Raw genomic sequence first — 13,577 nt, 5'->3', positions numbered from 1 at the left:
CTTTCAGCCCTCTGCTGTGGCTCCCGATGCCGCTGCTGCTGCCGCCTCCATGGCCTGCCCACACAGTGAAAGCGTGCTTCACCATGGGGGAGATGGGGTCCCTTCCTCCTCCTGGTGCCCATTACGACGTGGAGCTACAATGTGACCCTCCCCACTCGCCCCCAGCAACAGAAGCGGTGTTGGCTGCAGTGCGGGGCGGGCCAGTGTCTCGGGACGGAGAGCAGGTCGCGCGTCAAGCACTAACCAAGGCTGGAAGCAGCCACCCGCCGTTTCATGCTGCAGTAGGGCAGCAAGAGACAGACAGAGAGAGAGGCAGAGACAGAGACAGAGACAGAGAGAGACAGAGAGACAGAGAGAGACAGAGACAGAGAGGGGGGAAAGAGAGAGAGAGAGACACCAGAAACAGAGACAGAAAGAGACAGAGAGAGAGAGACAGACAGACAGACAGACAGAGAGACAGAGACAGAGAGACAGAGAGAGAGGGAGGGAGAGAGAGAGACACAGAGACAGAGACAGACAGAGAGGCAGAGAGAGACAGAGACAGAGAGAGAGAGAGAGAGAGGGAAAGAGAGAGAGAGAGAGAGATACACCAGAAACAGAGACAGAAAGAGACACAGAGAGAGAGAGAGACAGACAGACAGACAGAGAGACAGAGACAGACAGAGAGAGAGGAAAAGAGAAAGAGACACACACCAGAAACAGAGACAGAGACAGAGAGAGACAGTCATGTGACTGGGTGGGAGTGAGTGACGTCAAGTTGGCCACGCCCACTCAGGTTTTGTGGCTCCCGGTGTTTTCTTTTCTGTGGGAAATGTGTCCAAATGGCTCTTTGAGTGTTTAAGGTTGCAGACCCCTGGTTTAGCTTGTGTTGAAAGGAAATGAGTAACATGCTGCTTTCTGCTATTCTAAACCACATAAAGGTGATTCTTCAGCTCTGGAGGAAAAGTTTGCAAGAGTAATTTACGGGAGTTAAAAATTACTTGTATGAAGGATTTCCATTTATTAACTTCCCTAGCCCAGGATATCAGACTCGCAAAATAGTCTGATAGGAACAGGGTTTCCACCGGGGGCTTAATTTTGATCATGGAGAGCCATCCCTTCATCTAGGGTGGCCAAAATTAAATTGTCACAGACTTTTGAAAAGTTCTTCGATGTACAACAGAACTGACTTTTATGCTACTTGTATGGAGAGGAGCAGAGAAAGCGTACGCCGGTGTTAAATCCAGCATGCTTAAAATTGGAGCACCGAAGAAATCAAGTTAATCCTTCAAGAATTATCCTTGTCAGCCTGCTCACCTTTGCTCATGTTTATGTGTTTAGTTCCATAAATATTTATATCCTCTTGATCTTCTGGAAGATCTCCGCTTTGGATGATTATACGGCACAGTTAAAGCCCACTCAGGAGTTGTGTTTTTGAAAAAAAATGGGTGTTTTTCGCATGAACAAAAACATCTCAGCTATTTTGTTTCAGCAACTACATCGGGTTATCAAAAGTTCTAGAACTCCAGAAGATTCAGATAGTCGTATGCGTAGAACAAATAATGGCATAAGTATTCCCAGACAAACGTGACTCTGTACTGACATCACGAGTACCTTCTACGATGTTCTTCAACCTAGAACTAAGGAGAACCTTCCTAACCCTGAGACCGATCAACCAAGGGAATAGCTTGCCTTCAGAAGTTGTGGGTGCTCCATCATCTGAGGTTTTTAAGAAGAGACTGGACAACCATTTATGTGAAATGGTAGAGTCCAGGAGTCCTCAAACTTGGCAGCTTGAAGACTTGTGGACTTCAACTCCCAGAATTCCTAGAGGGAGCCAAGATCCCCTTTGAGGTATGCTCAGTTCAAGTCTGGGAGTTAAAGTCCACAAGTCTTAAAGCAGCCAAGTTTGAAGACCTCTGTGGTAGAGGGTCTCCTGCTTGAGCTGAGGGTTGGATTAGAAGACCTCCAATGTCCCTTCCAACTCTTGCTATTCTATCTTTTGTGTCAGGGTCAACTAGATCTGCTCACCTTCCGAATTACCTGTTGATGCTTGGGTCCTAGACCCAACTCCACTTGATAAGATGGAGAAGATGCCAAGAAGAAGGACCATCTAGCATATATGTTGTGCATCTCTCTCTCTAATGCCATTTTTACAACAGCCTATCTCACCCAGGAGCAAAGGACAATCCATACACTAAATTCATCCCAATTTCTGACTCCAAGCAGCATAGTGCTTATTCTGATGATAGTCCAAGACAAAGATGAAACATTGCAAAAAATAATAATATTGGTTTCATTTCTTTAAAGGGACTTTGGCCACATGGCTACATGAAACTGTAGAGGCCTTACTGGGTTGGACAGATCTCTAATCTTGTAACCCATGGCCAAATCCGTGCCAAGCGCTCTCCTTCTAAGAGTCACTATTCTACTTTGAACAGAGGGTTTCCCAACCAGTAGCGTCAAAGATGTCGATTCAACATGGAAATAATCTAAATGGAATTACTGGCGGGGGAGGGAGACATCTAACAGACAGTGGAGAAATAAGGAAAGTATCTCATTGGAGATTTTTCCATTAGTCCAAGCTGAAGCAGACTCTGATGAAGTTTAGGAGCCAAAATCAAATGATCTTGCTTGCTATTAGAACAATTAAATCAGTGGAACGACTTGCCTCCAGAAGTTGTAGGTGCTCCAACACTGGAGGTTTTTAAGAGGTTGGACAACCATTTTCTCCTGCTTGGGCAGGGGGTTGGACTAGACGACCTCAAAGGTCCCTTCCAATTCTGTTATTCTGTCATTGTCTGTCTGTCATTCTCCCCCCCCCTCTCTCTCTCTCATTGTTTGTTCATATTTTGGGGGTCGATCTTATAAGAAGATCCCCCCTCTTTTGTGAGCTTGTTTCAGCCGTAGTGATTCCCCCCACTTGGTATTTTACATTAACCGGATAATTGTCAAGGTAATTGTTGCCATTTTGTTTTGTTTTTTTAAGTTGTAAAATTGATCATAAACGATAAAATGCCCAATATCTGCAAACACATCACTGTCCTTTTCAGCCAAAGTGGGAGTATCATTTGCAGAGTGGCCGGATCTGGTTTCTTTGAGGGTGGGATCAGAAGGGCCTTGAGAACATCAAAAGTCGAGAACCCACCCAAACTCTCTACGCCAGTGTTTCTCAACCTTGGAAGCTTGAAGATGGGTGGACTTCAACTCCCAGAATCCCCAGCCGCTGCTGGCTGGGGGATTCTGGGAGTTGAAGTCCACCCATCTTCAAGCTTCCAAGGTTGAGAAACACTGCTCTACGCCATCCAAGAGCTACTTCCAGCTTAATCAAAAGAAATGCCTCCAGAGAGCATCTCTGGGAGCAGCAGCCCGTAGTAACTGCTGCTTACTCAGAGTGTGAACGAGCGTGCAAGAGAGGAGCAGCTGTGTTTTCCCAAAGCTCTCAAAAGCCAGTTTGACAGAGTTTATTTGCAAGGCTGTTCCAGACATACCGAGTGGCAAATAAAATGTCTGAGACGTTGTTTGGCCATGTTTTAGCCTGCGGAGGAATCTTCCAGACCTCGTATAAACTCCTGACATTAACAGTGTTTAATAAATAAAACCGGCAGACTTTCAATTATCGCGTCCCACAAAGGGTGGTCAGGAGAGCAAAGAAGGACCCCGGCTCTTATCTCTTCTCCTCACCATTTTCTCCTTCTCCATCTCCAGTTCTTGCCTGGACAGGTTGAACTTTCTGTGTTAAACATCTGAGCTTGAAGTGATACCACAGCTATCCCCAAGTGTCTACAACGTTTATCCCTCAAGAGCCCTGGGATTTCATTCTTCTTGAACTTCTTATGCTTGACCGTTGCAAACCAGTTTTCCTTTCCCTCTCAGACCCTCTTGATGTGTGGATCTTCAACTCCCATGGTTCTTAACCCCGGTGTCTCAGAAGTATGAGAGTTGGGGTCCCACACACCTGGAAATGTTTAGGTTAGTGAAGCTGAACCGGATGAAGTGTTCGTTAGAGAGGCAGGGGATAGTAACGATTGAGGTGTTTGACTAAGTCTAAGGAGACCCCAGTTCAAGTCCTCATTCAAGGAGACATCTCACCGGCTTTGGGGTTAGTCACTGTCTCTCAATCTAACGTTCCTCAGAAGGTTTAATTAATTAATTTAATCTTTGGTTTAATTTTTAAACCAAAGATTTAAAAATAGTGGAGGAAAGAACTAGCTATGCTTAAATTCCTGTAGGAGTGGCAGAGTAGAAGTAACACGATTGGTTGGTTGGTTCGTTCATTCATTCATTCATTCATTCATTCATTCATTCATTCATTTTTTTTTAATTTGATTTATATGCCGCCCTTCTCCGGCAGGGTGGCTTACAATGCGTTAAGCAATAGCTTCATACTTTCATATATTTATACAAAGTCAGCTTATTGATTGATTGATTGATTGATTGATTCATTCATTCATTCATTCATTCATTCATTCATTCAATTTTTATGCTGTCCATCTTCCCTTACAAGGTGACTTTGGTCAAGGCAATGCAATGATATAAAATGACATAAAATGGTTTAATATTCTAATCCCCTTTTCTCTGTGTGTCTGTTGTTTAACCAGGGGCCATTTGAACTGGCTTCAGTTGGACCGCCGGGTGCTGGAACATGATTTCCCCAAAAAATCTGGATTGGTTGTTTTATACTTCTGTGTCAGGTGAGGTTTTTTGACAAGTCATCTTTCCAAATCATCTTATTCATGGATTTTATTATTTCATCTGTTGCCCTGAGGCCTCATTGAACATCAGATGTTGACTACCGACTAGGATTCATCACAAAAGTCCTCGCACGCTTTTTATCTGTTTTGTAAAGAGAGAGGTGATTTTTATTTTTTTAAATCCCAACTCTGCTGATAGTTTTGTCATCGTCATAGCAGATCCCTGGTTTGGAAAGAGTTCTACATGAAATGGATAAGACCCTCCTTTAATCACTGGTGTGTAAGTGAGAAGAGTCACAACCACAGAAATGGGTTCTAAGACACAGTAAACACAAAAAGGAAAGGAAAGGAAAGGACAGTTGAGGTGTCCACATAGTAGGAGAATCAAAAACATCCAACAAATGTAAACGAGAAAGAGGGAGGGAGAGAAAAAGAAGGAAAGGAAGGAAGGAAGGAAGGATAACAGCATAAAAGAATAACAACAGAATCAAAAGCATTCAATGTAAAAGAGGGAGGGAGAGAAAAAGAAAGAAAAGAAGGAAGGAAGGAAGGAAGGAAGGAAGGAAGGAAGGAAGGAAGGAAGGAAGGAAGGAAGTAGAAGTCACCATCTCCTAGTGATTGGCCCAAAGTCACCCAGCTGGCTTTCATGACTAAGGCAGGACTAGAACTCACCGTCTCCTGGTGATTGGCCCAGCCAGCTTTTGTTCCTAGGGAGCAACTAGAACTCACGTCTCCTGGTTTCTAGACGAGCCGCTTCATTATTACACGAAAGTGACTCTCTATTTTGCATCCAAAGTGCCGTAAGACTTAGAGACATTTCTAACAGATTCAGTTTAACGTAACACCCAACATGGCAGAAGCGAGGGAACTGCGTCCAAAATATTTGGTGGGTATTGAATGGCCTAACCTTGGAGGAAACCTGATATTTGGGGGATTTTAATGAAATAGTAGACATCTTCAGTAAAGCTCCATCATTCGAACTTATTCCAACGTTTTGAACAAAGCTGAGAGAGAAGGGTGAGGAGGAGAGAGTGTTATACCAATTTATTTTTTCTTTTCTTTTTTTTAATTTTTGCAATCACTTCCTGGTCTTTTATTTCTAGAAATCCCATGTTTTTCAAAAAGTCTCAGAATTTTAAGAAGTGCAATACTGCCCTCTGCTGTTTCTCAGAAGCATTTTCTTCCTTTCACCATATATTCTCTTGCAAGGAAGAACATTTTAGTAGTTTCTTCACCTCATCCAGTCTTCTGCCTTCAGACTGGCCAATATTGAATACGGCTGGAAAATCCACAATCCAAAGAGGAGTATATATTTTTCATTTTTCGCTTCCCTCTATAGATCATTAACTTCCTTTATCGTTAGCCACACCCTGCATAATTCGGGCAAATGGACTCTTAGACATCATAATTCTTCCTTTTAGGAAATTGGCATCAAGACTCTTTCTCAAAGCAAAATGGGGTTTTCTTTCAGTCGTTGTGTAGGGGCCACGTTTTTCAATATTGCACACTTCTTTGAGTTGTTCTATGGTCCGTCTGGTGTCAGATTTGATGGTGTCCAGCCATCGTGGTCTGGTTTCCTTTTACTGCTACCTCTTCCCAACATAATTGCTTTCTCCAATGAATTTCCCTGCATGAGGTGGCCAAAATAAGTCAGATACAGTTTTGTGATTTTTGCCTTCCTGTGAATTGTGCTCCGATACTTCCTTGTTAGTCACCCAAGGAACACGCAGGCGCCTTCTCCAGAGTCACAGCTCAAACGAGTCGGTTTTCTTCCTGTCTTTCTTTTTAAATAGCAATTAGCACTTATATACCGCTTCACAGTGCTTTACAGCCCTGTCTAAGGGGTTTACAGAGTCAGCTTCTTGTCCCCAACAATCTGGGTCCTCATTTTACCCACCTCGGAAGGATGGAAGGCTGAGACAATCTTGAGCTGATCAGGATCGAACTGCTGGCAGTGGGCAGAGTTAGGAAGGAAGGAAGGAAGGAAGGAAGGAAGGAAGGAAGGAAGGAAGGAAGGAAGGAAGGAAGGAAGGGGAAGGGAAGGGAAGGGAAGGGAGGGAGGGAGGAAGGAAGGAAGGAAGGAAGGAAGGAAGGAAGGAAGGAAGGAAGGAAGGAAGGAAGGATAATGGCAATAGCCCTTAGACTTATATACTGCTTCACAGTGTTTTGCAGCCCTATTTAAGCAGTTTACGGAGTCAGCTTCTTGCCCCCAAGAGGCTAACTCTGTATCTGGATCCTCATTTTACCCACCTTAGGAGGACGGAAGGCTGAGTCAACCTTGAGCTGGTCAGGATCGAACTGCTGGCAGTGAGCAGTGAGTTAGCCTGCAATACTGCATTCTCACCACTGCGCCTCCAGGGCTCTTAAAGTTCTCATTCCCACAACTACAGGTAGTGCCAGGGAACAAAATAGAATAGATTTACCTACATTTGACTGCCAAGCTGATGTCCTTGCTTTTCCATATTCATCATGTTCATCCTAATCCTTAGATATCATAATTAAAATGTCTTCTCTGTCCATCCAGGATGTCACCCAGGCCAAAGAACGTTTTAATTCGAATGCCTTTGTCTGCCTTCCTTCTTTTGTTGAGTGTTATTAGTGAGATAAATATTGCAAGAAGTGCTTTAAGGAACATGTGAGTTTGAGGATGGATATTCCGAAGGACGATCACTTTATTTCCATCTATGTGATGAAGTGCACGGGGAGATTCTAGGACAGCCCCATTTATTCTATAAATTAGCAATTTTCAACTGAAGTCCTGCAGCGTAAAGAAACATTACCAGCGTGAGTGCGTAGAGGTCTGATCGATCAGGTTCTTAATCAATAAAAGGGGGAAGGTTAACGGCCTACGGTTTGTTAAGAAGATCAAATACACATTAAAGTAATGAGCATTCTCCTCAGCTTTTAGGAAGAGCCCAAGGTTTAAATCTAGCTACATAACTGAGATGAATCAGATGTTGGGAGAAGGGTTGGTAAGGAGATTAAAGATTGCAAGAGTAAGAAAAAAAATCAAAAAGTATTCAAAGATTCCTTGGGAAAGACTTGCAGGGTTTTTTTTAATACCTTATGTTACTCCGTATTGGCGACAGGAAGGGCATCCGGCCAGTAAACACTCGGCTCCATTCAATTGCCCAAACTCCGCCCCGCAAGGGATTATGGGATTGTTAAAAGATGATGATGATGATACAGGTAATCTTCGACTTACAACAAATTCAGCCTTTGAACAATTCAGCACCCCATTTTGTAAAAATGCTGTTCCTTTTCAACCAACACCCATCCATTGTCCATCCTTTGTTCGTCCCCCAAAACCTCTTCGAAAAAGCCGCAACTTCTCAGGTTAGGATGCATCCTTTGTTTTGACGCCGCTCGGAAGTGCAAATCCTGAAGGACCACGGCTGGGAAAAAGTAAACAAGCCCAATTCTAAAATATTTATGGAGCTATCAATCCGTCTGTGAAATAAAACAAGCTTTAATGCCTTTCCTATCGGATGGTGTCTTCAGGGACCCACAAATCTCGCCGACAATCATAACAAATCGCCGAGAAAGAAAAAGGAATTTTTTTTCCCCCTCCTTCAGCCCTAAAGGCTCTGCTTTTTTTTTTCCCTCACATCCAGATAAAAAAAAACAAATTGAATCAAGGCTCCTGTATTTATTTCTCAGCCGTGTTTCTTTTCTGAGCTGATTTGACTTGTCTCTTTCGTTTTCCAGGTTCTACATTGAGAGCATTTCTTACCTGAAGGACAACGCCACCATTGAATTGTTTTTCCTGAATGCCAAGTCCTGTATTTATAAGGCAAGTGCTGGATGTTTCTTCTTCTTCCTGTTTTTTGCAACGGTTGAGCTCAAACCTGGTCAGTGCTGGCTAGATCAGGGGTGTCAAACCAGTGGTGAAATCTGAACCAGTTTGCTACCGGTTTGTTGGCGCACTGCGCGTCAAAAGGAGGCTTGGGAAGGTAAGTAGAACAATGAGGGGGGACCAGCTGTGCCGCATGATTTAACTTCGCTAAGAAAGCAGGATTTCCTGCTTTCTAGCAAAGCTAAACCGCGCGGCACAGCTGATCATCAGAAATACCGGTTCGCCCAAGCTGGTAGCTTTTATCACTATCGATTCTCCCGAACCGGAGCAAACCGGTAGCATTTCACCCCTATAAACTCAAATTTCATTGAGGGCCACATCAGGGCTATGGTTGACCTTAGGGGGTGGGGGTGGGCAACTGGGTGGGCGTGGCCAGCTTGACGCCACTCACTGGGCATGGCCGACTGGCAGAGGTGGGTTCTACTTACCTTTACTACCAGTTTGCAACGGGACCGTGCACGTGTGTGCTTGCTTCTCTCTCTCTCTCTCGTGCACTTCTGCGCATGTGCAGAAACTTCCTGATGACATCCGGGTCCATGGGTGGAGCCTCCCGCCGGTTTTACTACTGGTTCTTGTGAATCGGTCCGAACTGGGAGCAACTCACCACTCCCGACTGGGTGGACATGGGCAGCTTGACGCCACTTCCCAAACTGCTGGCATGTTTCCTCTTTCCATTGGGTAGACCGGGCTGAAGCCCCGCAGGTAGACCAGGATGGCCCCACGGGCTGGATCCGACCACATTGCAAGCTGGATCCGACCACATAGTGGGCCGAATCCAGCACTCAGGCCTTGAGTTTGACACCTCTGGGCTAGATAATAGAGGAACACTAGCTGTGCTCACACAATCCATGTAACCAAGTCAAGTACGGGTAATCCTCAATTTGCAACAGTTCATTTAGTGATGAAAATGATAATGGCACTGGAAAAAAAGGGACTTACGACCATTTCTCACCCTTGTGACCATTGCAGCATCCCCATGGTCACGTGATGAAAATTTGGAAGCTTGGGAACTGGCGTGTACTTATGACGGTTGTGCTGTCCCGGGGGTCACGTGACCCCCTTTTGTGCCTTTCAGACCAGCAAAGTCAATGGGGAAGGCGGATTCGCTTAACAACCATGTTACTTATTTAACAACTGCAACGATTTGCTTAACAACAGTGGTATAAGAAATGTGATAAATATGGGGCAAAATGGACTTAACCAGCCACAGTGGCGCAGTGGTCAGAGTGCAGTACTGCAGGCCCCTTCTGCTGACTGCCGGCTGCCTGCAATTCGGCAGTTCGAATCTCACCAGGCTCCAGGTTGACTCAGCCTTCCGTCCTTCCGAGGTCAGTAAATGAGGACCCAGATTGTTGGGAGCCAGAGGCTGACTCTCTACGCCGCTTAGAGAGGGCTGCAAAGCACTGTGAAGCGATATATAAGTGCTGTTGCTACTGTATTGCTATTAACAAATGTTTCACTTAGCAACATAAATGCTGGGCTCAGTTGTGGTCGTAAGTCGAGGGCTACCTGTACAAACCTAGCCGGCATATTTACATGACATGTTAAGTTTGATTAATGTCCATCCTGGTTAGATTTTTGGGGTCTTACTGTGCTGTGTCAACTTGGCGAATAATCTACCCAGCCTATATGATCGACCGTTTTTAGAATGGATGTATAGTTGCTCTTTAAGATGTTCCCAAAGGGCTTTTTTCTTTCAAGAGGCGAACAAAAAAAATCTTTCTCATTTTTCATTGAAGACGTTTCATTTCTCATCCAAGAAATTCTTTTTTTTTTAAGTATTTCCTTTTTTTTTATTGAAAATTATTAAAAAATACAGAAAAAAAAGTATAACAATATGGATAGAATTGCAGAGAGTAATATAATACATATAGAGTTTTAAAGTATCAATTTTTGCCTAGAGAAAGTACAAACCTCCATTAAACCAACTCATTAAAAGAAAAAAAAAGTTTATCCAGAAGAAAAAAAAATTCTCAGCTGCCATGCAATGCTCCTATAAATATTTACCCACGTTCACATTAAGGTTAATATTTTCGTTCTTCTTAGGATTTCTTTTTTTTCAGCCAAGCATACCACCTGTCCCAGCTCCTATATAACCCCGATTCTTGTCTATCTCGCAAAAGTCCAGTAAGCTTGTCTGCTTCTGCACAGTCCATGATCTTTGCAATTAACGTAGCCTCCGATGGGATATTTTTGGATTTCCATTCTTGCGCGAATGAGATGGCTGCAATGCAGTTCTTCAGTTCAGAATGGAGGAAGCTTCTTGGATGAGAAGCAAAACGTCTTCAAGGAAAAACCAAGGAAATCCGGTTGCCTCTTGAAAAAGCCCCTTTGGGAGAACCGTGACCTGGAGGATGGAGAATCTCCAGAGACGTCTTTAAAACGATATCCAGAAGACCCCCCCAACATGAGCCTTTAGCCCTGTTATCCAGGGGCCAAAGCATCATTAGAGCTCATTTGAAGATGTCCATTAGAATGATGACAGCTTTGCAGCTAAATCAGGACCGGAGGAAAATTCCCAGCCAATTGCAGGGAAGGGTCCAAAGTTGTTGAAAACTTGCTATTTACCTGTGTAATGCTGAGGATATTATTCCCATCCAAATGGTTACGGAGTTTGCAGGGAGGAAAGGACCGGCCTGACTTAAAATAAAACCTTCCTAAATGCAGAGTGTTGTGTAACCCATTGGCAGACCAAGACTTTCCTGGACGTTATTTCCTAAAATCTGAAATTCCACTTCTCTCTTGACTAATGAAATGTCTGGATTCACCCAATACACTAACCTTGAAAAAAAAAGAAGCTATGTCAAAGCCAGTAAATGCTGTTTTATAGCGATAATGAAGATTGATTTGATTTGATTTGATTTTGAGATGACTTAATACAAGAAGCTTCCAACACATGTTAAATTAAGAATGCATAATGTTGGCTTAATCTAGCATGTTTTGACACTGCTACAACAGAGGATAATTGAATTGCCTGTGTAACTAGCACCAACGCACTGACGCATTTAATTAGAATTATGAATCGTCCAATGTGAACTCTCTAGCCTTGGGTTCATGCTGGTCTCTTCCAACCTTGAAGACCAGCTACATTTGGGGAAACACAGCAGGTGGCAGCAAAGAGCTGATCTTGGCTAGTGTTGACCAGAAGCCAACTGCAATCAATCAATTGTTGCAACCCCAGATGGATTGTAGAGCTATTGAATTGGGATAGTAGAGCTGTTTGGTCAATGGTTAGCCAAGGAAACTTCGTAAATGTACAGTAGTTAACAGTAATTCAAAAATCAAGTTCTGACTTTATAACTAAACCCGAAAACCTCTCTTTAAGTTTCAGTTAGCATTATCTTCTAGCAGGGAGTTGGTAGTCTCCTAAGAATCTAGAATCATAAACCATCAATCCCAATTCAAACCAGTACAGTCCACAGAGGGAAGTTTCCTGGTTTGTTTGGCCATGCCTACAAGAAGAGTAGATCATTTGTTCCAGATAAACAAGTATTTTAAAGATTTTCATTTCAGCATTGCATCAAAAATCAGTATATTTGGATGAGTAAATCAAGAGCCACATAAGATTCATAAGCAAAAGATAAGTGTATATTTCTATATATAATGGTACCTTGGTACTCAACTGCTTTGAAACTCATCAAATTTGGTACTTCAGTCCATTCAATGGGTATGTACCAAAGACAAATTCCTTGTGTGTCCAATCACACTTGGCCAATAAAGAATTCTATTCTATTCTATTCTATTCTATTCTATTCTATTCTATTCTATTCTATTCTACTCTACTCTACTCTACTCTACTCTACTCTACTCTACTCTACCCTACCCTACCCTACCCTACCCTACCCTACCCTATTCTGATGCGAAATTTTTGTCCTGGTGCTCATTGTTTGTTTGGTACTTAATGCACAAGCTAGAACTTATTGGTGTCAGCTGCCTTGTGACTCGCTACATTACTCCTTATGGGGGAAAATGTGTTGGATATTCATTGTTTTTGGTAGTCATTGTGGCCCCCAGAACCAATTAACAATGAGTATGGAGGAACCACTGTATTTTGATGTACCAGTTGTAGCCTCCTCAATCATTGCACCCAGAACTCAAAGTGAGGATGAAATGTCTAGAGGCAACGTCTAACCACTTACACATAGATGCCAAGAAGTCAACTTTGACGTAGCCTTGAAGTCACCAGAAACAAGGATCAACCCACTGTAGCCTTTATCTTTTACTTATGATACAAACTCTTTGCTTGTCGCGTGAATCCAGTTATCTGGCCCAACAAAACAGTTTTAACAGAACAATAGAGTCGAAAGGGACCTTGGAGGTCTTCCAGTCCAACCCCCTGCCACAGCAGGAGACCCTATACCAGACAAATGGCTGTCCAATCTCTTCTTGAAAACCTCCAATGATGGAGCACCCACAACTCCTGGAGGGGAACTGTCAAGTATTTGCAAGCCATTGGCACATGTGTCATATAGACACCAGTGGAGGCAGAGAGTGCCTCCACCCCTATGTGGAAAGGAGGGGCTTACCCTGAGTATAAAACCCCCTCCAACCTTTTCCACCTCTCTCTCTCTCTCTCTCTCTCTCTCTCTTCGCGTTTGTTCCTCATGAGACTTGATCTCTGATCAGGGTAGTCACACACAGTGTGCCCCCTATCCCATAATGAATACTAAGACAGCCTTTGTACAAAGTTAATATGCTTTATTATATGAATAAATACATTTTATACCAAGAGCCTTGGTAGTACAATGGTCTAAAGCACCCTGTTATTAAGACCAGCTGCCTGCAATTACTGCAAGTTCAAATCTCGCCAGGCTCAAGGTTGACTCAGCCTTCCATCCTTTCTAAGGTAGGTAAATTGAGGACCCAGTTTGTGGGGGGCAATAAGCTGACTTTGTATAAATATACAAAAAAGGATGAAGGCTATTGCTTAACGCATTGTAAGCCGCCCTGAGTCTCCGGAGAAGACTCATATAAATCAAATTAAAAAAAAATTAAGACATTTATTCATGCATCTGCCTTTGGACTCTTCTATGCTCCTGGGTGTTTCT

General features: G+C 43.3%; 1 protein-coding gene across 16 annotated transcripts in view; it reads left to right on the top strand.

Annotated features, from left to right (window-relative positions):
* Nucleotides 1–13,577, top strand: part of FRMD4A (FERM domain containing 4A) — a 363,743-nt gene that overhangs the window by 252,783 nt on the left and 97,383 nt on the right. For all 16 annotated transcript variants that reach the window (XM_060694938.2, XM_060694939.2, XM_087874356.1 and 13 more), the window contains exons 4-5: nt 4,581–4,673; nt 8,382–8,466. In XM_060694938.2, coding sequence (XP_060550921.1) covers nt 4,581–4,673; nt 8,382–8,466 — 178 coding nt within the window. The remainder of the gene's footprint in view (nt 1–4,580; nt 4,674–8,381; nt 8,467–13,577) is intronic.

This window comes from Pantherophis guttatus, chromosome 7 (genome assembly GCF_059756535.1).
Source record: "Pantherophis guttatus breed Tessera chromosome 7, ASM5975653v1, whole genome shotgun sequence".
NCBI classification, from domain to species: Eukaryota; Metazoa; Chordata; class Lepidosauria; order Squamata; family Colubridae; genus Pantherophis; species Pantherophis guttatus.
Note: the sequence above shows the minus strand (reverse complement) of the source record. Positions and strands in the feature narration are given on the sequence as shown.